The 21005-nt window shown below is 39.4% G+C and overlaps 4 protein-coding genes across 4 annotated transcripts; 2 read left to right on the top strand and 2 right to left on the bottom strand.

Annotated features, from left to right (window-relative positions):
* Window positions 1-11390: 11390 nt before the first annotated feature.
* LOC106348326 (probable carboxylesterase 18) lies at window positions 11391-12623 on the bottom strand. Its single transcript, XM_013788048.3, has one exon. It carries the CDS (start codon window positions 12491-12493, stop codon window positions 11486-11488), a length of 1008 nt encoding a protein of 335 aa, XP_013643502.2. The 5' UTR covers window positions 12494-12623; the 3' UTR covers window positions 11391-11485.
* Window positions 12624-14215: 1592 nt separating this feature from the next.
* On the top strand, window positions 14216-15978 carry LOC111207567 (50S ribosomal protein L24). Its single transcript, XM_022705749.2, has 6 exons — window positions 14216-14391; window positions 14639-14710; window positions 14783-14878; window positions 15192-15295; window positions 15385-15521; window positions 15680-15978. The coding sequence occupies exons 2-6, from the start codon at window positions 14651-14653 to the stop codon at window positions 15760-15762; spliced, it is 480 nt and encodes a 159-aa protein (XP_022561470.1). The 5' UTR covers window positions 14216-14391; window positions 14639-14650; the 3' UTR covers window positions 15763-15978.
* Window positions 15979-16924: 946 nt separating this feature from the next.
* LOC111207853 (26S proteasome non-ATPase regulatory subunit 14 homolog) lies at window positions 16925-18835 on the top strand. The gene is made up of 6 exons (XM_022706266.2): window positions 16925-17131; window positions 17306-17483; window positions 17570-17651; window positions 17881-18057; window positions 18159-18326; window positions 18417-18835. Exons 1-6 carry the CDS (start codon window positions 17002-17004, stop codon window positions 18606-18608), a joined length of 927 nt encoding a protein of 308 aa, XP_022561987.1. The 5' UTR covers window positions 16925-17001; the 3' UTR covers window positions 18609-18835.
* Window positions 18836-18938: 103 nt separating this feature from the next.
* LOC111207854 (vesicle transport protein SFT2B) lies at window positions 18939-20759 on the bottom strand. Its single transcript, XM_022706268.2, has 6 exons — window positions 20423-20759; window positions 20129-20182; window positions 19891-19964; window positions 19665-19782; window positions 19476-19534; window positions 18939-19289 (listed from the first exon to the last, which is right to left on the bottom strand). Exons 1-6 carry the CDS (start codon window positions 20564-20566, stop codon window positions 19211-19213), a joined length of 528 nt encoding a protein of 175 aa, XP_022561989.2. The 5' UTR covers window positions 20567-20759; the 3' UTR covers window positions 18939-19210.
* Window positions 20760-21005: the final 246 nt, after the last annotated feature.

The raw sequence follows: 21005 nt of genomic DNA, 5'->3' as shown, positions 1-21005 counted from the left end.
TCGTACTTTTTTTCTTTTTCTACATCAATTTGAATTTTTTTCATTCATCGCATGAATTATTTTTGTATGGCAGATTTCTCACTAAGTTTCATAACGTGTTTGTATGAAACTTATGTTGCAATCTGTGTAAACAAAAAAATTAAGCATCAATCTTTGTATTAAAGAAGAAGAGATATGTTCTGAGTTGGAGAAGGTCGAAGACGAATGGAATAGTACATAGAGTTGCAAAACGCTTGACCATTCAGAATTTAGGTAAACAATATTTTTTTTTACTTTTTTTTTGGAACACATCTTCTTTACTTTTTTTAGTGTTAGCAAATTTTAAATTAAATTTCTAATCATTTCATGTAATTAATTTTGCAAATTTATAGTACGTTTACTGAACTTATTGAAGATTATAACATGTTAAAAAAATTAAAGTCAGTAACACGTTTAGAAAAAAATTAAAGTCACTAAAATTGACGGCGGGTGATACTAGTAGCATTTATAAACAATGAATTAACAAAGATGGTGAGAGCTACACACATGAACTAGTTTGTTTTCAGTCAATAATGTTGATTAACATTTAAAATCATGATTATTTTACCACAATTTTATAAGATATAATGTTCAATCATTGTCCTGACTCCTGAACAAAAGAAAACATTAAGGTCTCGTTTGAATCAACACACCAGTTTTTTTTTGCATTTATGTTTTACATTTATGGTGGCCACAACTGTGATATATTTTTCACTCTACTTGTAGACATCAAGAAAATATAATGGTGAGAAATACGCATTTGACTTGTGAGACATGCTACTATGTAAGTGCATCTTTACTCAAGACTAGGGAAAAATGTTAATCGATGGAAACAATATACGTAGATTACAAAGCTGAAGAAGCGTGGTAGTTGGATAGAGTAAATAGGCATTCGGATCAGCATTAATCTCTTCTGTAGAAATGAATGTGTGCTTCACTTTCCACCGAACTACTCAACAACTTATCTTTCCTAGGAAATAAGAAACGTAAACTGTTTCATAGAGATTGTCATTTTAGTTTTTTTTTATTTTGTTTCAAAATAAATGTCATTCTACATTTCCAATGCAAGTTTTCACATTGAATCACTTTCTTACCTTTTTAAATAACCAATAGATGATTATTTAAATTATTTTCTTTAAATAGTTGTATTATAAATGAGGGTAGATTATATTTTGTTAGTTTCTTAATTTGCGTGAAATGTGTTTAAATGACACTTATTATAAAACAGAGGGAGTATGAAATAAATATTTTCTATTTGGCACATAAAATTTAATGATTAATAGATTCATATCTGTCAAACAAAAGAAAAATTGTTGTACTCCCTCTGTTCCCGAAAGTAAGATGTTTTAAATTTTTTATTTGTTCCACAAAGATATATTTTCTATATGTTTAAAGTAACTTTTTTTATACTTTAAAAAAACATTAAATGAAAATATTTGAATTGATTAAATTTCAGTGGTGAAAAATTATTAGAAAATATATAAGGGCTTTTTGCAAAAGTGACTCAAAACTTGGAGTCAAACAGAAAACTAACATTTTCTTTTGACTCCTTTTTTTTTGAGATTTTAACCCCACACCTGCATTTTATCTACGAAAATGCCATTAACATTTTGTTTTTGTTTTTTTTTCGAAAATGGCTTCTTTACTGTCTCAACCTCATCTTCTTCAAGTATTTACAATATTGCCACTGCAATGAATAGTGGCAACAACCTTGTACGAACTGTTTGGAGCTTTTAATGCCCTTTAATGCACGTAAATCTCTTTACACTCTCTCTGTTTCAATTGTTATGAACTAAAAACAACATTTCTTTCACTTTCTCTCTATATTCATCCAAAAAACTCAAGCTTTTGATTCAAAATATGGGCTATGGTTGACAGAGCCATATTTCTTTCGTTTTTACTTACGGTTGCTTTCGTTTGAGGTTCTGGGTGGTTGGAGAAGACCCTGTGTGCAAACGAAGTCATCTCACCTAGTTTAAGGTACGAATTTGAATTTTTTTTCAAGATCTGTTCGCGTAGAAGACTTACTAGTAAGTCATCTGTATGTAGAAGACTTACTGATGAGTCTTCTGGTCAAACGGACGACTTAAATTAAGTCGTCCAGCTTTGTTTGTTAAAAAAAACACTCCAGACGACTTATATATACGTCGTCTACGAGAAACGGGCTAGTTTTGCATTTGACCGAATCGTGTCAGATCTTTGACTATTTCTGGACGACTTATAATTCAGTCGTCTCTGGGAAAGTTAAAATTTTAATATTTTATGAAAACTTGACGACTTACGTGTAAGTCGTCCTAGGTTAGTTTTGTAATTGAAAAATAAAACTTCATAATTTAACTTTAACCAGACGACTTAATATAAAGTCGTCCCTCCAGAAGACTTAATTTAAAGTCGTCCGGGGAAAGCAAAGTCGTCCAGAATTTTTCCCAATTTTCTGGTCAAACCTTGCTTATCCCGGACGACCTTAAATTAAGTCGTTTAGCTGGACGACTTTCATCTAAGTCGTCTGGAGAAAGTTAAATTTCAAGTTTTATTTTTCAATTACAAAACTAACCTTAGGACGACTTACACGTAAGTCGTCAAGTTTTCATAAAATATTGAAATTTTAACTTTCCCAGAGACGACTGAATTATAAGTCGTCCAGAAATAGTCAAAGATCTGACACGATTCGGTCAAATGCAAAACTAGCCCGTTTCTCGTAGACGACTTATATATAAGTCGTCTGAAGTTTTTTTTTTAACAAACAAAGCCGGACGACTTAGAATTAAGTCGTCCCTTTTAATTTTCAATTGCAAAAGTGACCTCTTTAGACGACTTACCTTTAAGTCTTCTGGACGACTTAATGCTAAGTCGTCTGCGGCAATGTTTATTGAACTTCTTCATTTTCTCTATGTTTACTAATGTGTTTTATTTTGAATATTTGCAGATGATTTTTCAGTTACATGCAGTGTATGGAGAATGGTTGTTGAGAGATTTCCGTTGGGATTTTGTGGTTGATGATCTCAAAGGAGCAAGATTGTTTTTATTGAATGAAGATTCAACACATGCTGAACTTGTTGCAATGGCTCAAGAAGATTATAACCTGGACATGAGAACAGTGAGTGTGGAGATTAGCTACTCATTACCAGCAGAAATGATGATGGCTCCAGGCAGTCTTCCCATTCATGTTACAAGTGATAGACAAGTTCGAAACTTGCTGGAGATACTCAAAACCCATAGAGTATGTCTTTGTGTATCAAGCCGCAGCAAGGTCGAAACGGTTTCAGAGAAAAGGGATATTGATGAAGCTGGTGAATGGGAAAAAGATGTTGGTGATAATGATGAAGCTGGTGAATGGGAAGAAGATGTTGGTGGTGATGATGAAGATGTTGGTGATAATGAGTTTGTTGAAGATGAAAATCAAGATGGGGAGGAGGAAAATGGGGAGGAGGATGCTGATAATTCTATTGTTGGTGAAACGGATCAGAATGGTGGGGATTACAGTCTTTATGGAAAGGTTCCAGATGAGGACGAGGAAGATGATGATAATATTTGTTTTGAAGAAATCCAAAAGGCATATGCTAAGACAAATGCTATTGAAGGAGGAAAATCGAATGGTACCATCTATGTCAACCAGAGTTTTGTTAGCAAGGGTGCACTGCTTTCAGAGCTGCGGTTGGCAGCAGTGAGGGGTAAGTTTTCTTTCAGATTATACAAATCAACGAAAACTCTCGTTGTGGCAACATGTCCGGTTAGCTATTGTGGATGGAAGGTCAGAGCGAGTGTCAAACATGGGACAAACACGTTTTGGGTAACAAAGTATGTGGAAAAACATTTATGCTCAGCGGGAGACCGAATCGCTCAGCGGAGACACTGTACTCCGAAGTATGTAGGTAGTCTTTTCATTGATCGTGTTGGAATCATTGATGGGATAACTCCGCAGCATATCACTGATGCAATGAGGAACATGTTTGGCATGGCGCTTGATTACACCACTTCATACAGAGCACTGTTATATGCACAAAGATTGGTGAGAGGATCAGCAGAAGAAGGGTATTCGCGTCTGGCATCATATCTCGAGCAAATCTCCATTGCAAATCCTGATTCTATCACGGCGATAGAACTTGATTCTATGAAAAGATTTAAGTATCTATTTCTCTCTTTTGGAGCTTCTATCAAAGGTTTTAAGTATCAGAGAAGGGTCATTGTGGTGGATGGAACTCACCTAAGTGGAAAGTATGGAGGAACTATGTTAGTTGCAGCCGCACAAGATGGCAATTTTCAGATATTCCCATTGGCTTTTGGGATCGTGGATGAGGAAGATATACCTTCTTGGGAATGGTTTTTCACAAAATTGGCTAGTTGTATATCTCATGACAAGCCTCTGGTGATAGTCTCCGACCGGCACAAGGCCATTAAAAGTGCGTGTGATAAGGTGTTTCCTTGGGCAACCCGAGGAATATGTTATTATCACCTTCAAGATAACATTGTCAAAAAGTTTAAAGGGAAACATCTCATGTACTTGGTGAAAGGGGCTGCTTATGCTCACACGGTTTACGATTTTGACCGGTACATGGCTGAGATACGGAGTGCAAACCCGGAACTTGCAACGTATTTGGAGAAAGCCGACGTCAGGCTATGGTCAAGGGTTTATTGTAAGGGGAACAGGTTCAACATAAAAACAAGCAACATTGCTGAATCTATTAATTCCGCACTGAAGCGAGCAAGAGGATTTCCGATTACGTTCCTGCTGGAGTTCATAAGGCAGAAGTTAGGAAAATGGTATTGGAAAAGGAGACAAGATGCTTTGAGTCTCACAACTGAACATAGCCGGGCTGTTGAATACTTGCTTGCTGTTCGAGAAGAGATAGCGGGTATGATGACGGTCGAACCAATTGATGGATGGCATTTCTTTGTCAAAGGTGGCAAAATGGACTGTGTGGTTGATTTGGAACATGCAAAGTGTGATTGTGGTGTCTATGGAGTGGAGAAAATACCTTGCTCTCATGCTATAGCTGCTGGAATACATGCTGGTTTGCATATCTCCACACTTGTATGTCCACTGTACTCAAAGAATTATCTGTATGCAGGATACTCAGAGAATATATATCCTATCGTGTCACAACATATTGAGGAACGAGAATGCTTTCCTCCAGAACTAAAGCGTGGTCGGGGGAGACCGAAGAAATCAAGATGGCAATCTTGGTTGGAGCTATCTAGGATGAGAGGACACAAACCCAGGAAGAAACACAGGGCACGGAGATGCTCAAACTGCAAGGAAACTGGCCATACGAAACCACAATGTACACAACCAGTTGACTAGTTGTCCAGACGACCTAAATTTAAGTCGTCCCGTCTTGATTACCCGTCCAGACGACTAAATATTTAGTCGTCCAGTGTATTTTATTTTTAGACGACCTTCTACTAAGTCGTCCAGTGTATTTTATTTTTAGACGACCTTCTACTATCCCTTCAAGTGTATTTTATTTTTAGACGACCTTCTACTAAGTCGTCCAGTGTATTTTATTTTTAGACGACCTTCTACTATCCCTTCAAGTGTATTTTATTTTTAGACTACCTTCTACTATCCCTTCAAGTCGTCCAAACCTTCTAGACGACTTATTTGTAAGTCGTCCAGTTGGAAAACCTTCCAGACGACTTATAATAAGTCGTCCAAACCTTCTAGACGACTTATTTGTAAGTCGTCCAGTTGGAAAACCTTCCAGACGACTTATAATAAGTCGTCCAAACCTTCTAGACGACTTATTTGTAAGTCGTCCAGTTGGAAAACCTTCCAGACGACTTATTTGTAAGTCGTCCAGTTGGAAAACCTTCCAGACGACTTATTTCTTCCAGACAACTTATATCATGTTCAAATACAAAAATCATGTTAAAAAATCATGTTCAAATACAAAAATCATGTTAAAAAATCATGTTCAAATACAAATCTAATCATACATGCCCACGAACTTATCACCATCCACATTTTCTTTCAGATGCTGATCAACAAGCTCCTTCCATATATCCACCGCCATATTATCCCTCATTTTCTTCGCGTTGCACCTAGCAAAGTCTTTAGGGTCAAAGGAGCCCCCGAGCGCATGACATTCAATGTACTTTACAGTGTACACGCCACAATCACCATTGTTGGCCGTGGGTACACCTTTCAGCGGTCTCTCATATGTGTATGGCTCCAACCCGTATTTGACCCGCATTTCGTCGGTGGCTGCGCACTCAACAAGCAGATAAGGGACCATCTGGAGAAAAGGCTCCATTATCGCATCCCATGCGTCTGGTACACTAGATGAAGGTATGCTGTCCCAGACGACTATGTGCCTCTTAGGGATCGATATCCAAATAGCAACCCAATGCTTGTCGTCCAAGTTCACTGGCGCATAGATATCATCAATGTCCTCCCCCCACTTCTTGTTTGATTGGCAAAATGAAGGTATTGATCCGTCATAAAAATACGACGCCCCACCAGGTAGAACTCTTCCTAAACCTTTGTGATCAGGTTCCGATGTTTTGAAGAGCTGATACTGCTCTCTCCAAGACTGAGAAAAGTTGTGATCCAGGAAGCACATTCGCTCGCTCCTGAAAGCTTGTGGGTTCTCCTGATACCTCTGCCTTAGCACATTAATCCAAGCATCTATATGCTGCATATTAAATATAACAAGTTAGAAGTTACCAGACGAAGACGACTTATATTTAAGTCGTCTACGTGGTCGTCCAAGTAGACGACTTTCCAGACGATTTATCTTTAAGTCGTCTGGAAAGTAGTCTACTTGGACGACTTTGTAGACGACTTAAATCGTGTGCAGAAGACTTACGCAGTCTTCCAGCCATCCTCTGGCTGTCCGGAGGAAGTGGTACCACCTTGTTGGTGATGTACGTGGTTTGTCCTCGATCTTAGTTAAATAATGACTGCAAACAAAAAAGCAATCAGTTTTGGACGACTAAATCAAGCTATTATGGGTAAAGCAATCACTTACGGATCAGTTTTCAACCAATCAGCGAGTTCCTTCAACTTTTCTTTGTTTACTGGCGGAAATGGATTATAGGCTGCCACTTTATCTTTTTTTTTCTCTGCCATATAAGGAGATCTCACAGTAGGAGCAGGTTTCTTCGCTCGTTTACTCTTTGCACGCTTGTCCAATACAACCAGGCTCGGTTGTGAAACTGGATCGCTTGGCTCGGTGGAAGCGAGGCTCGGTTGTTGATCTGTGGAAGCGAGGCTCGGTTGGTGATCGGTGGAAGTGACAGCAACAATCTCTTTGGAGGTGACACCATCTGCTTTATTTACCGAGTTCGCCTCGGTTGCTGTATCCTCCGGCAACCATCTCTGCAATAAAAGTTGCACACAAGTTAACCCTGGACGACTTAAATAAAAGTTGTCTGGACGACTAGTTGACCCTGGACGACTTAAATAAAAGTTGTCTGGACGACTAGTTGACCCTGGACGACTTAAAATTAAGTCTTCCGTGGTCAACTAGTCGTCCAGACAACTTACGTTTAAGTCGTCCAGGGTCAACTAGTCGTCCAGACAACTTTTACAGTCGTCTGGACAACTAGTTAACCCTGGATTTGATACTAACATCTTTGATTTGAGGAGGCTGTTTCTTTTGAGGAGGAGGCTGTTTCTTTTGAAGAGGAGGAGGCTGCTGCTGTTTCTTTTGAGGAGGAGGAGGCTGCTGTTTGGTTTGATGAGGAGGAGGCTGGTTACTAACCACGGTTTCATTGGCATGAGGGGTAGCCTGTTTGTTTCTACCCCCGGTTTCTTTGGCAAGAGGGGTAGGCTGTTTATCTTGAGGGGTAGCCTGATTGGTTAGAGGTGGAGGGGTAGCCTGATTGGTGACACCAACCTTCTTCTCCACAGCTTCCAATCTATCAGACAACTTCCTAAACTCCCTCATGCACTTATTAAACCCTTTTTTCATAGCCTCAGCTACGCCCTTGAACATAATTTCGAACTCCTCTCTGGTCACCCCTCTAGCCTCTTCTCTAGCCTCTTCAGGAGCCTCTTTACGAGCTTTCTTCCGAGGTCTTGGATTGTCTTCCTCCTCCTCCTCCTCCAACACAACCATCTCTTTGGCCTTCTTCGATGGAGTCACAACCTTAGGTTTTGTATTGACCTTAGTACCAGTGACTTCCCAGCAATCCATGGTCCACTTCCACGGTCTCCGCTCATACATGACTTTAATGATGTTCTCCGCGGGCAGGTCCTCAACCTCAGAGTCCCATTTTGGCCACATTTCACTAATGTCCTTCTCAACAAAGTTGATCACGCGGGTCTGCAGTAAATAGAAGAATCGAGTTAGATATTTGAAAAAAAATACTAAATAGACGACTTAATTATAAGTCGTCTACTAAGTCGTCCAGCTGGAAGACCTTCCAGACGACTTATAATAAGTCGTCTAATAAGTCGTCCAGATGGAAGACTTTCCAGACGACTTAATTAAGTCGTCCGATAAGTCGTCCAGCTGGGAAGACTTTCCAGACGCCTTATTATAAGTCGTCTAATAAGTCGTCCAGATGGAAGACCTTCCAGACGACTTATAATAAGTCGTCTAATAAGTCGTCCAGATGGAAGACTTTCCAGACGATTTAATTAAGTCGTCCGATAAGTCGTCCAGCTGGGAAGACTTTCCAGACGCCTTATTATAAGTCGTCTAATAAGTCGTCCAGATGGAAGACTTTCCAGACGACTTAATTAAGTCGTCCGATAAGTCGTCCAGCTGGGAAGACTTTCCAGACGACTTATTATAAGTCGTCCGATAAGTCGTCAAGCTGGACGACCTTCCAGACGACTTATAATAAGTCGTCTGCGCAGTCTTTTGGATTGAAGTAAATACCTGACTCAAGATAGCAGCTTTCATTGATCTGCGGCCTCTGCTGCCCTCGTAAGCCAGTATCGGTGGAGACGGACTGTCTGCTCTGGGACCACCAATACTAGCACCCAATTCCGGCATAGCTGTGTACGTCCAGACTTGAAGAACTTGTATAAACCCATCCACGGTGTAACAGCCAGCAATTTCTTTGTTCCACAAAGAGTCCATCAGCACCTTAAACGCGACTCTCCCCCATGGATAATTCTCAAACCGTTCTAAATCCATCACTAGCCTTGCCAGAGTAGATCGTGTAGCGGTTGAAAACTTTCTCCCTTCAATGAATCCAGTGAAGATGGAGAGGTACGCGAGCCGCTTGCGATCTTCCCTGGACCAATCCCCGCATCTCTTCAGTGCTGCTATTATCTGATCAGTAGTTGGCCCAGCTTCCAGATGAACTCCCAGCATCCCCCAGAAAGAAACCATCTCTGGGGTAACGTCACATTTTGGTGTCTCAAGGTCCTCGATGTACTCGCAGTTTAGACCAGTGAGGTTTTCAAACTCTAACAGTGAAAACCTCAAAGGTTCTGGACCAACGAGAGACCACATCTCATACTTCTTCTTAATGTCCAGCTTGAAACTGAGCATGTAGTGAACCAGCCTTGAAGCCCAACCAAATCCCTGCTCCTTGAACTTGATGAAAACTCCCAAACTCGACTCCTTGAGCTCTTCAAATTCGTCATCAGTAAGAGCTTTCCTAAGAGCAGTATGCAACTTGCTGTTATCCGTATGATACGAAATGCTATTGTGGGCTTCTGGCTCTTCCCCTGATGTGTATAACCTACGGGGGAGTTCTGGAATATCCATCCTTTTTGTCTGCAAAATAATCAAAGACAACAATATAAGTCCAGACGACTTAGTAGACGACTTATAATTAAGTCGTCTGGAAAGTCTTCCAAATGGACGACTTATATTTAAGTCATCTACTAAGTCGTCCAGTTGGAAGACAAAGCCGGACGACTTAAATTACTTACAAGTCTTCCAGTCGCAGAAGGAGTTGGAGTACTCGTCATTGCGGTTATAGATCTGAAAAAATAAACGTGAAACGGTGAGAATGAGTAAATTGATAGAGACAACGTTTTATGTTCATCTTTTCCTCGAGATTGATGACTTAGCGGCGTTAGGGTTTACAGAGAAACGGCGCTAAGGTTTACAGAGAAGAAGCGGCGGCGCTAGGGTTTAGAAGAAGCGGCGGCGCTAGTGTTTAGAGGAAGCGGCGGTGAGAACGTTGGTGACCACGGTGGCGAGGGCGACGGTTTGTTCGGAAATAGTGGAAGCGGCGGCGCTAGGGTTTAGAGGAATCGGCGGCGCTAGGGTTTAGAGGAATCGGCGGCGCTAGGGTTAGAAGAAGCTGCGGCGACAACGGTGAGAATGAAGTGAGATAGATAGCCGACGTTGAGAACGATGGTTTGTTCGGAAATCGTGGGAATTCGAAATCGCCTTTGAGAGAGAACTGTTAGGGTTTTGAGAGAGAACTGTTAGGGTTTCTGAATTTCGCGAAAAATGAAACAAAAAAAAAATCACCTTATATATTGGGTAAATAATCCGGTTAGCTTTAAAAGTACATTGGTAAACTTTAAGGTTTGGTCCGGTTTAGACGACTTATTCTGGCTGATAATGTACAACAGACGACTTAATATTTAGTCGTCTGTTTTCAGACGACAAAATATTAAGTCGTCCTAGACCCTAAATGAACCCCTAAACTAAAATGACTAGATTAACTAACTAACCACGTTATAAAATCAAATTATACTTAAATAGTGTTTACTATACACAGAAATGAACACGCATAAGTAATTTTAAAAATTTTCAAAAACGGTTTTAATGCTTTCCAAAATCTAACCCTAAGAACACATACAATACTACAACATATGTTGATGAAACATAAACTAAAGAATATCATGACTCACTACTTTCACTCATCTATGCTGAAAACAATTGAAATTTGTTATATCTTAATTTATACCTCCTAAGACATATGTTAATTACATAATTCCCATTTTTCACTTATCAAAATATTTTTTACAAAATTTTTAAATTATGTTTAAGACTAACTGTCCAGACGACTTTCAGTTAAGTCGTCTGGACGACTTATTTTCAAGTCGTCTGTTTAGACGACTTGCGAGGGGTAGAAACGTAAAAAAAATTCCGTTTTTTTGTTTGGTCACAAGGGGATAGTTGTAATTTCAATAGCCTTTTAGGTTACTTTTGCCTTTGACCCAAGTTGGGGTATTGTTTTGGGTTTGACTCCAAGTTTTGAGTCACAATTGGCAATTCTCCCAATATATAATAAAGTAAAAGAAAAATTAAATTATAAATATTTATTGAATTTTTAATAAACGTGAACATTTTATAAAATCTTACTTTCATGAACAGAGAGGGAGAGTATTTAGTATCTGATACATGTTTTAAATTCCACGTTTTAAGCTCTAGTGAAAATAGATTAATCTCACACATCGTTTTTTGTAACATACCATAGATTCTTTTGTGTAACAAACAACTTAAACGTAGATTTAAAAGCACACCTTAATATTAATAATACCTTTGCTAATCGAGTTAACATAATAATAATTCATTAAGATTTTAGGACAACACATGAAGTACTAAGCGGACTCTGAACCCACGCGCTCCTCGACAAAATCCTTAATCTGCTGGATTAACTGGCCAGCCTCCGGCAACTCAGGAAAGATATAAAACGCATGGAACATGTTTGGATACTCGACCAGCGTTGCTCTCTTCCCGGACAACTTTAACCACTCGTAGTAACTTCTTTGCCAATCCTTTAACGGGTCAAACCCGGCCACGACCACCATCGTATCCGGGTATTCCAGACCCGATATGTCCACAACGCTCGGTTTCGCCGCCTCGTGCTCCCGGTTCGCTCCCTCCGGCAGCATCGCCCTCCAGCACCAGTCAGTCCTCTCCGGCGAAACCAGAGGCATTCCGACGAGGCTTCTCTCCGCCTCCGTCCTCTCTTCTCCGCCGAAGAAAGGCTGGATCGAGATCATTCCGACGAGCTTCACGGCGGCGAAACAGCGCTCGCGGCAGACTCGTATCGCCACGTTGTGCGCGATGTTCCCGCCGGCGCTGTCTCCGGCGAAGAAGCACCTCGAGAGATCGGCGTTCGCCGGGAGAACCTTCCCGCGGTTCTCCTCGAGGAACTTCACGACGTCGAACCCGTCGTCGTACTGAGCAGGGTAACGGTGCTCCGGAGCGAGACGGTAGTTGACGGAGACGACGTAAGCCGGTATCTTCCTAGCGAAACGCCGGCACACGCTGTCGTAAGCGTAAGCGTTGGGGCTGAGGAAAGCGAAGCCTCCGCCGTGGAAGAAAACCACGACGGGGATACGGTCGCCGGAGACGTGCGGGGTGAAGAGACGGAACCAGAGGTCGCGAGACGGGTCCACGACGAAGTCGGAGGTCGAGACGGAGTTTACAGGCTTGGGGTTGGGAGGCGCGCGAAAATCGACGAGGCGGAGTAAGCGGCGGTTGATGGAGCCGTCGGGACGTTGAGCGCTATCGGTGAAGGTGTTGAGAACGGCGACAGCGATTCTTGTTCTGAATGGGATCGTTAGCTTCTTGTTCTGGTGCTTATTATTATCTGTCGCCATTTTTTTTTTTCTAGGGAGAGTAGGTTTAGTGATTCGACCTTGTACTTGGACTGCTTGTATATATGCTACCAAATAGATATTGCCAGCTGTGAGTTTACGTTTTTTTTATCGACGTATAAAGGAGATGGTTACGAGTTACAACCAATGCAAATTATGGTTTCGTGTGAAAGATATCATAAGAAAAGATAGAAAAATCTTTTGAAATAAGTTAATCGTAATTGGTAAATGGCTTAAGTAAACACTGTTTTCTTGTAGAGTGTTGTTGCAGTCATCCCCACATCAATATGGCCAGCGTAATGGAGTCTCAGAGAGCATTGAATTATGATATAGTCAGTGTACTTCTCGCAGGAGACACGCAATTTTCTGTCAGAAGCTGCATCAACTAATTCAATTTCGTTGAATTCTATGTCAAAATCAATACTAGTAGTCATGAAAAAAGGATAAAAGCAAAGGAACATTTATAGTATTGTATACCAGGCATAATAAAGGCACAACTAATCGAAGTTTCAACTCAATGAACTAGTTACCGTAAATACATAAAACATCGAAAGAACAAAGCCAACTCTTTAGAATTCATGCAACAGAACAATCCAATCTAGCACCTCCTACTCTTAATCCTTTTGTTGTTATTCAAAGAGATGAAAAGTTTCTGGAAACTAGAGATCTTCTTCTATCACTCCATCCCTGCAGTGCGGAGAACCTCGGTTGTGCTAAGGCTCCGAAAAAGTCATAATAGGAGAGCACTCATCTGGGGAAAACAAAGGCAAAGCATGAAAACAAACTTCTTGATCAACATCTGGTAATGCCTGTGTTGTTACATTTTAAAGGTCTGGATGTATAGAAAGATGTATCGATACAATAACTTGTATTCTTGAATCTTGATAAACCACATATATAACATCTTTAATATAATATAACCTTGAAAAAGGATTTGGTAGTAGCTTAGATAAGATTATTACTTGCCCAAATATTTCGTGTTTTTTGTTTGCAGCTGGCATTAAGGACACACCAATGGATCGTGTTTGGAAGATGACTCTCTTTAACACACACCACCACTAGTATTAGACTAGTCTTGCAACGCCATTTTTTCTGAGCCTCGTACAAAACTAACTGAGTTGCAAAGGAAGGGTTATCATTCAAACAAAGAACTGAGCACCAGCATTGCTAGAGAGGCTTCGAGTCTTAAAAGTATTTTTTTAAAAAATCTTGTAACCGTATAACATGAAAATTTCGGTGAGTTTATCTGTAAACTAACCAGACCATGAATACTTTCCCTGAACGCGATGCTTGGTCCGCGCATCGTATCCTAAGTGTTTCAGTAATGGTGGTCTATAAGAGCATTCCTAGTTAAAAATGGAGTAATGGAATTAAATTTTACACCCAACTTTATTTTAGAGTAAAAAGAGTAATGGACGAACAAAAAATACATTTCTATACTTATTAAGTAAATTTTTATTTTATTCGATTATAGAGTGTAAATGACATGGGTAAGAATAAATCTATATATATACCCTATTTTAAAGTTAAAAATGGAATTTAGAATCAAATGATCTCTCAAATGAAATTCAAAATTATATAATTATCTGTTAATTTTCGGATCATTGCATCTGAAAATACAAAAGTTCTACACATCTCTGTTAAACCTATACTAATATAATTAAATTTGTATATAGAGTTCTGATAATTCCACAAAATAAAATAATAAAAAAAAAACATTTTGTAACAATATCTAAACGCGCGGTCATCTTAACGTTTCATGACGTCACTCATCAGTGGATTTTAGGGTTTTAGCTTTATACACTCACAATCAAAATACTCCCGACTTTTCCCCAATCACCGTCGCTAACGCCGCCGGCTTCACTTAAACCTTCAACGCCGCCGATTACTCTTCCTCACAGGCAAGCTCCTTCGAATTTCCCCCTTAGTCCAAACTTGATTTCGCGTCTCTCCAGCGATTTCGTTAATAAAGCATCAGTTTTTTTTGTCCCTTTTCGAATATTGTGATTGACCACCCCCCGAAGTAGATCTTTGTAACCCCCTAAGTTTTCAATATTTTGATTTGGGTTTCGTGATGATTTCCATTTCGAGATGAGTTGTGTAATAGAAATGTGAAAGCAACATTCTTTTTTTTTTTTGTGATGGTAGGGACTAGGAGCTATGGGTTGGAAAGCTGCTGAGAAGCTCATCAGACACTGGAAGATACTTCGTGGGGATAATGTGAGAGTACAACTCTGTTTCACTCCTGGTGCTTTGTTTAGTTTGGTTTCACTTTTGAGCTTCTTATGTTAGGTAATGATTATCCGCGGGAAAGATAAGGGTGAGACTGGAACCATCAAGCGCGTCATCAGATCCCAGAATCGTGTCATTGTTGAAGGAAAGAATCTGGTGAGTCAGCAGTCTTGAATTTGAATCATCGTGTGTTCTGTATATATATATTATATTATATATTGTTTGCTCAGTTCCTTGATTGCGTTTCTTTAGTATGAACTAGTACTGAATGAATCAGGCTCATATCACTAGCTTAACACAAATCATGGAGTTACTTATCAGTCTTCATTTGATTCTTATCTTTAACTTTAAGCATCGATTGGTTTGTTGGTTATAAAAAAATCACAAAGCGGGTCTAGTTCTATGCATTTAGCTACGTGGCGTTTTGGATCCTCTAGTTTGCTGATGTTTTTTTCTTTTGTATTCACAGATCAAGAAGCATATAAAGGGAGGTCCTGATCATGAAGGCGGGATTTTCACGGTCGAGGCTCCTCTTCACGCCTCAAATGTCCAAGTTGTTGATCCAGTCACCGGGTATGTATGACATCACTCTCACAAATTACTCTTTTTTTTTGCTCAAAGAGAGAGATTTTTTATATGTCGATTATCTTTTTATACCTCAGGAGGCCTTGTAAGGTTGGTGTAAAGTACCTAGAGGATGGTACAAAAGTAAGAGTGGCCAGAGGCACAGGCACATCTGGTTCCATTATTCCTCGCCCAGAGATTCTAAAGATAAGGACAACGCCAAGACCCACTACCGGTACGTAGCAGCTCAACTTTTCTTAAAAAATGACATTTTACCTGTATAGTTTTAGTGGATTTTCGTTTGCTATGGAACTGAAACCTAGGTTACATATTCAAATAACATCTCACTATGCGCATTACAGAGGATCTTTCATTTCTTGTTTTTGCTTGCAGCTGGACCTAAAGACACACCAATGGAGTTTGTTTGGGAGCAGACATATGATGCTAAAACAGGAAAAGGCATGCCTGATCTTTGAGTAACAAACCTTTCTTTACAGTTTGGTTCCTAAACATGTTGCTGCTCCCAGAAGATTCTTCTGCTTCTTCTTCCCATCCATTACAGTTTGTTTAGGGTCAAAGATATGTGAAATGAGATGCTGTTGAACAAGCTTTGATTCTTATTTTGTTACTCTTTGTGAAAGTTTCAAGGTGCTAAATAAAAGATTCGCATGCAGTACACAAATTTTCAGCAATGCATACCTGTATTAAGAACTACACAAAAACAGAAGCTATAATAAGTCCATAGAACTCTAAAGTATCGTTTAATACTAACCATAATCACAAGTTCACAACAATCCTGTGAAGGCGATGAAATTGATCATTCTCCACCCTTTTTTTTTTTTAAACACCATTTGTCATCGACCATAGCAAGACAAAAGAGTGATAAAAGTAACAAGGACAGAGCATAAAAACCACAATTGAAGGAACGTAGATAGAAACAGCAAATCGTTTAGATCCAAAACAGAGTTTATAAGAAGAGAGTTAGACAAGATATAATAGACTCAAAGTCTTTAAAAGCACAACAAACCCTCTCATCAGCTTGTAATCTTCCACTTAGTACACACTAATTAAGCTTTCTTTCTTCCCCTTAGGTCGATAGGGTTGCCTCCACCAAATAAACTTTGCAAAAGCCACACAGATAAACTATTTATCTTATTTTTGTTAAATAAAATATTTATCTTATAACCCATTTTGTATTAAAATCATTTTTATGCTTTAAAACTTTTTGATACAATTTGTTAAATTTACTTATATAATTTGATTTTGTTATTTAAATTGGAATCAATATTTATAAATATATAATATGAATAGTGAATATAACATGATTATTCAGCTGTGGTTGTTAGAAAGTTGAGTAAAATTCAAAAGTTTATTCTAATATATTAAAAGGTTGTCGACAAATTTTTAGTACGATAGGAAGAAGTGAGTTCCTATTAATTTGGAATCAAAGAAGTGGTTATAAAACATGTATAAGATAATTATTGTTGGAGTAAACTTCAATTGGTCATGATCCTGATGTAATAGTATTGGTTTTACCCAATTTGAAAAGGAAAAAGGCAATTTGTTTTTCTTTGGGTCTAAAATCAATGAAAAGGAAATATTCGAGGACTGATATGTAAATAGATCCGTCTTGTCTTGTTAATAAAGAAAGGAGGACTCTATCGAGACGAGGTTTTATAAGATCCAAACCAGCTCGACTGATTTGAGCTGAGATTATGGAGAGGTTACAGCGAATCTTCGGCGCCGGTGGCGGTCTGGGTCACGCATCGCCTGATTCTCCGACTCTCGATACGTCGGAGCAAGTTTACATCTCTTCTCTCGCCCTCCTCAAGATGCTCAAGCACGGTACAACCATCCATCCCCAGCTCCAATTTTACTTTCGCCGTGCTTAGTGTTTCGCTCTCCTCTGATTCCACGAACGCTTTGGGTTTCTAAGATTATCGATCTGTTTGTGGATTGAGTTAGAAGAAGATTATTGGAAAATTTTCGTTGTATTGATTTTTGTGATTGATGCTACAGGAAGAGCTGGAGTTCCTATGGAAGTGATGGGATTGATGCTTGGAGAGTTCGTGGATGAGTACACTGTACGTGTTGTGGATGTTTTCGCTATGCCTCAGAGTGGTACTGGTGTTAGCGTTGAAGCTGTTGATCATGTCTTCCAGACTAATATGCTCGACATGCTTAAACAGACGGGAAGGTAAGCTCTTACTCTTCTCTACACCCATGTAAAGTTTGCACTTTTACAGAATCTATGTACACTTGGTGAGTCTTATTTGATTTCAGACCTGAAATGGTGGTTGGTTGGTATCATTCACATCCTGGGTTTGGATGCTGGCTTTCTGGTGTTGATATTAATACTCAGCAGGTATGTATTGTTTTTTGCTCAGTTCATACTTGATCCTATACTCCTATGCAATATCTTTGTGTGAAAATGCACTGCACCTACGCTATAGAATTGTTTCCCCTTGTGTCCTGTACCTTGTTCTGGTTGGGTTTCCATTGTAGGGTTTGTATATTAGGCTTAGGTATCTTTATATAGTTTGGGTTGGATTGGTGTATGCTCATTGTTGAACATCTTGTGTGCTTTTTGTTAGAGTTTTGAAGCTTTGAACCAGCGAGCTGTGGCAGTGGTTGTTGATCCAATTCAAAGTGTGAAGGGGAAAGTGGTGATTGATGCGTTCCGCTCGATTAACCCGCAGACCATTATGCTTGGGCAAGAGCCTCGTCAAACAACGTCTAACCTCGGGCATCTGAACAAACCATCGATCCAGGTGATGGTTCACAATAGTGAAAACGTGTTTTTTTTCTTCCAAAGATGGAACAAAGTAAAAGGGTGACTCTGATACGTACTTTTGGATACACTATTATGCAGGCTTTGATTCATGGATTGAACAGACATTACTACTCAATAGCCATCAACTATAGGAAGAACGAGCTCGAGGAGAAGATGTTGCTAAACCTCCATAAAAAGAAATGGACAGATGGTCTGACGCTAAGACGATTTGACACCCACTCCAAGACAAACGAACAGACGGTCCAGGTAATAGCAAAATGGGCTATTTTGCAATCTTTTTATTTGTTTAAACGTTCATGTTCACTACATTGTCTCTCTCTCTCTCGTGTTTAACAGGAAATGTTGAGCTTGGCTGCCAAGTATAACAAGGCGGTACAAGAGGAAGACGAGTTGTCACCGGAGAAACTGGCGATCGTGAATGTGGGAAGACAAGACGCAAAGAAGCATCTGGAAGAACACGTTTCCAACTTGATGTCATCCAACATTGTTCAGACACTAGGCACCATGCTTGACACTGTTGTCTTCTAGAGAACTTCTTTGCTTTACCAGCCAGGAGTACTCTGCTTCAGTCAGTTTGGCTGGAAAGTTGAGCTTCCTTCTGCATATCTTTGATTTCTGTTGGATCAACTCTTTTATATCTCATCTCCTAGCAAGCATCTGATAAGATTGTATTGTACTATGTGGTTTCGTTCTTTTCATTAAGGCCATGGATTGATTTCTATAAATTCTTGCATTTATTCAAAAAATTTCTCTCATTTTTTAGAATTTAAAGCTGCAACATTCGATTGTTTGCAATTGCACTTGGATAAACTCGTAACTGAGCTAACAATGAAATCTTGCTGGGTAATATACTTCAACTTAGAGGAAACTCAAATGAGTAGGGATAAGAGAAATGAACCGCAACCAAATCTACAGTGATATTCCACAGCAAAATATACAAAAAACTCTGATACGAATAGTGAAGACATCATGTTAAGAAGCAAGTAGAAACCAAAACGAGATCCAAAGACTATAAGAGCTTTGAGCGTTTTTCTTCGTGCACCAAACAAGTCCAGCTTTGAACACAGACCAATCATTCAAACAGATCACAGTGGTTTTGGGACGAAAACTCTTTTGAGTATATGGCTGCTTTAAAACTCGGTGTCGAAACAAGTCATGAACACCTTTGAGACCATGGTCCTTGCGAAAGGGATGTAGCTCAAGCTATACCTGCGGTCCAAGATGAATGACAGCTTTTGTGACAAAACTCAGAAACCATATAAGTAGGATTCGATTCACCAATGCATTCCTAGTTCGAGCTTAATTAATAGTATATGTTTCGAAAGAGTAAATTATGTAACTGCACATGCAGAGACCATGTGTAAACAACGAGAAAGCTAATGGAAGTTGGGATACCATATTAGACCAGAGAACTCAAGAATGATAGCAAGCAACGTCAGCAGCTTGTTACGAACCTGTAGAGAAAGAAAATGGTTGATGATGTGTAAAACAAGGCATTTTCACTCCCTAGTCTTATCTTAACCTTTACTATGCTCAGTTTTATTATTTTCCAGTGGATTGAATTGAGAAACCCTACTAACTTACATAGAGAGCGCAAAACAAGGCAATGATAATGCTGGCCAGATACAAAGCAGTAGCGTAGATGCGAGCTGGGTCAAGCATCATCGTCACCTGCCTCTGTGGGCCTATAAGGAATGCTGTGCTGGTCATACAAAAACGATATAAAACTTAAAATCTATGAGCAGACATAGAAAAGATAATAAAAATGTAATATTACAAGCTAAACTAAAAAAAAGAATCCAAAACGGACCTCCCAAGTGCCATCAAATTTCCCAGAGTGAATGTGAAGCCAAACTTGATCGGATTGAAGAAAACAAGCATTGACTGCATAGTCAAACATGTAAAAAAAAAGGTAAAAGAGTTAGGAGACAAGACTACCCAACGAAGGAAACTTACCAAGTGTTTAGAGGTCATATATGATTTTTAAGTAAATGATTCCTTTCAAAGCAGGCTCGCTAGTTCATGGATAAGAGTTGTATTTCACTTACCAAAAGAGTACATGCCAAGCCAGCTGACAAGCAAATCGCAAATCCATAGAATCTCTGTTCGCATGGAAACATACCGAGAGCATATTAGCGGTAGATAAAACCCCAATTCAAGACACTCAAAGAACAGATTCGTCTAAACGATCATACATTAGCTCTCTAAGGGAACAAACACTTTCTCTCGATGATTCAGAGATACACATAGAGAGCTCACGAGCTCAACTTCATTATGAGATATTCAAGAAACAGCCAAATGCAGATGACTCGATCCAAAGTAAACACAGTTAGTTAGTAAACCTGTTTGGTAGTCAAAGCGCAATTGCGATTAAGATCTTCCATGAAGAAGAGAGAGCTTTCTTCTTCGGCAGCTCGTTCCTCGTCTTCGACCTCCATACCAACCAACATCTTCATCTTCTCAAAAGCCTGATTCATCTTATCCATCTTCTCTGTGTGTGTAGTCTTAGCTCTTCTTGACTAGTTGGTGTGTTAGATCTAGTGCTTCTTCGTCTCGAAATGTGACAGCACAACTGTAAGTTTGGTTGGATCTCTCTGCACAATTACGCCATGTTCCGAGTGGAAAACGAAGGGGACGGGACGCTTTTTCTTTGCTTCGTCCGTGTGTGTGGTTCGTTGGAAGAGAAGAATAAAGAAAGGCCCATTAGGCTTTTCACCTCGAAATGTAAGTGGGCTAACGTTTGGATCCATTAAAGGCTGTATTTAATTAGTTTTGTCCATTTAATACCTATAGAATGTATTTTTATTTAAATTTTTTTCGCTATATTGGTATATAACGTTTGGTTCTTGTTTGTTTTCCAAATAAAATAGTCAATACATTTTATCGTAAATATAGTTAACAATTAACATGGCTGTATTTATTAAT

Source organism: Brassica napus, chromosome C7 (genome assembly GCF_020379485.1).
Source record: "Brassica napus cultivar Da-Ae chromosome C7, Da-Ae, whole genome shotgun sequence".
Lineage (NCBI taxonomy): Eukaryota > Viridiplantae > Streptophyta > Magnoliopsida > Brassicales > Brassicaceae > Brassica > Brassica napus.
The sequence above is the reverse complement of the archived record's forward strand: the minus strand, read 5'-3'. Positions and strand labels throughout refer to the sequence as shown.

What these genes read in the sequence shown, in the direction of transcription:
- LOC106348326 (XM_013788048.3), bottom strand. Translation starts at nt 12,493, where the DNA reads ATGGCGACAGATAATAATAAGCACCAGAACAAGAAGCTAACGATCCCA.
- LOC111207567 (XM_022705749.2), top strand. Translation starts at nt 14,651, where the DNA reads ATGGGTTGGAAAGCTGCTGAGAAGCTCATCAGACACTGGAAGATACTT. An exon ending in AGATACTTCGTGGGGATAAT is followed by an intron (nt 14,711 to 14,782) that starts GTGAGAGTACAA and finishes TTCTTATGTTAG; the next exon opens with GTAATGATTATCCGCGGGAA. An exon ending in GTTGTTGATCCAGTCACCGG is followed by an intron (nt 15,296 to 15,384) that starts GTATGTATGACA and finishes TTTATACCTCAG; the next exon opens with GAGGCCTTGTAAGGTTGGTG.
- LOC111207853 (XM_022706266.2), top strand. Translation starts at nt 17,002, where the DNA reads ATGGAGAGGTTACAGCGAATCTTCGGCGCCGGTGGCGGTCTGGGTCAC. An exon ending in ATGCTTAAACAGACGGGAAG is followed by an intron (nt 17,484 to 17,569) that starts GTAAGCTCTTAC and finishes ATTTGATTTCAG; the next exon opens with ACCTGAAATGGTGGTTGGTT. An exon ending in TTGATATTAATACTCAGCAG is followed by an intron (nt 17,652 to 17,880) that starts GTATGTATTGTT and finishes GCTTTTTGTTAG; the next exon opens with AGTTTTGAAGCTTTGAACCA.
- LOC111207854 (XM_022706268.2), bottom strand. Translation starts at nt 20,566, where the DNA reads ATGGATAAGATGAATCAGGCTTTTGAGAAGATGAAGATGTTGGTTGGT. An exon ending in GCGCTTTGACTACCAAACAG is followed by an intron (nt 20,183 to 20,422) that starts GTTTACTAACTA and finishes CCATGCGAACAG; the next exon opens with AGATTCTATGGATTTGCGAT. An exon ending in GCTTGGCATGTACTCTTTTG is followed by an intron (nt 19,965 to 20,128) that starts GTAAGTGAAATA and finishes TTGACTATGCAG; the next exon opens with TCAATGCTTGTTTTCTTCAA.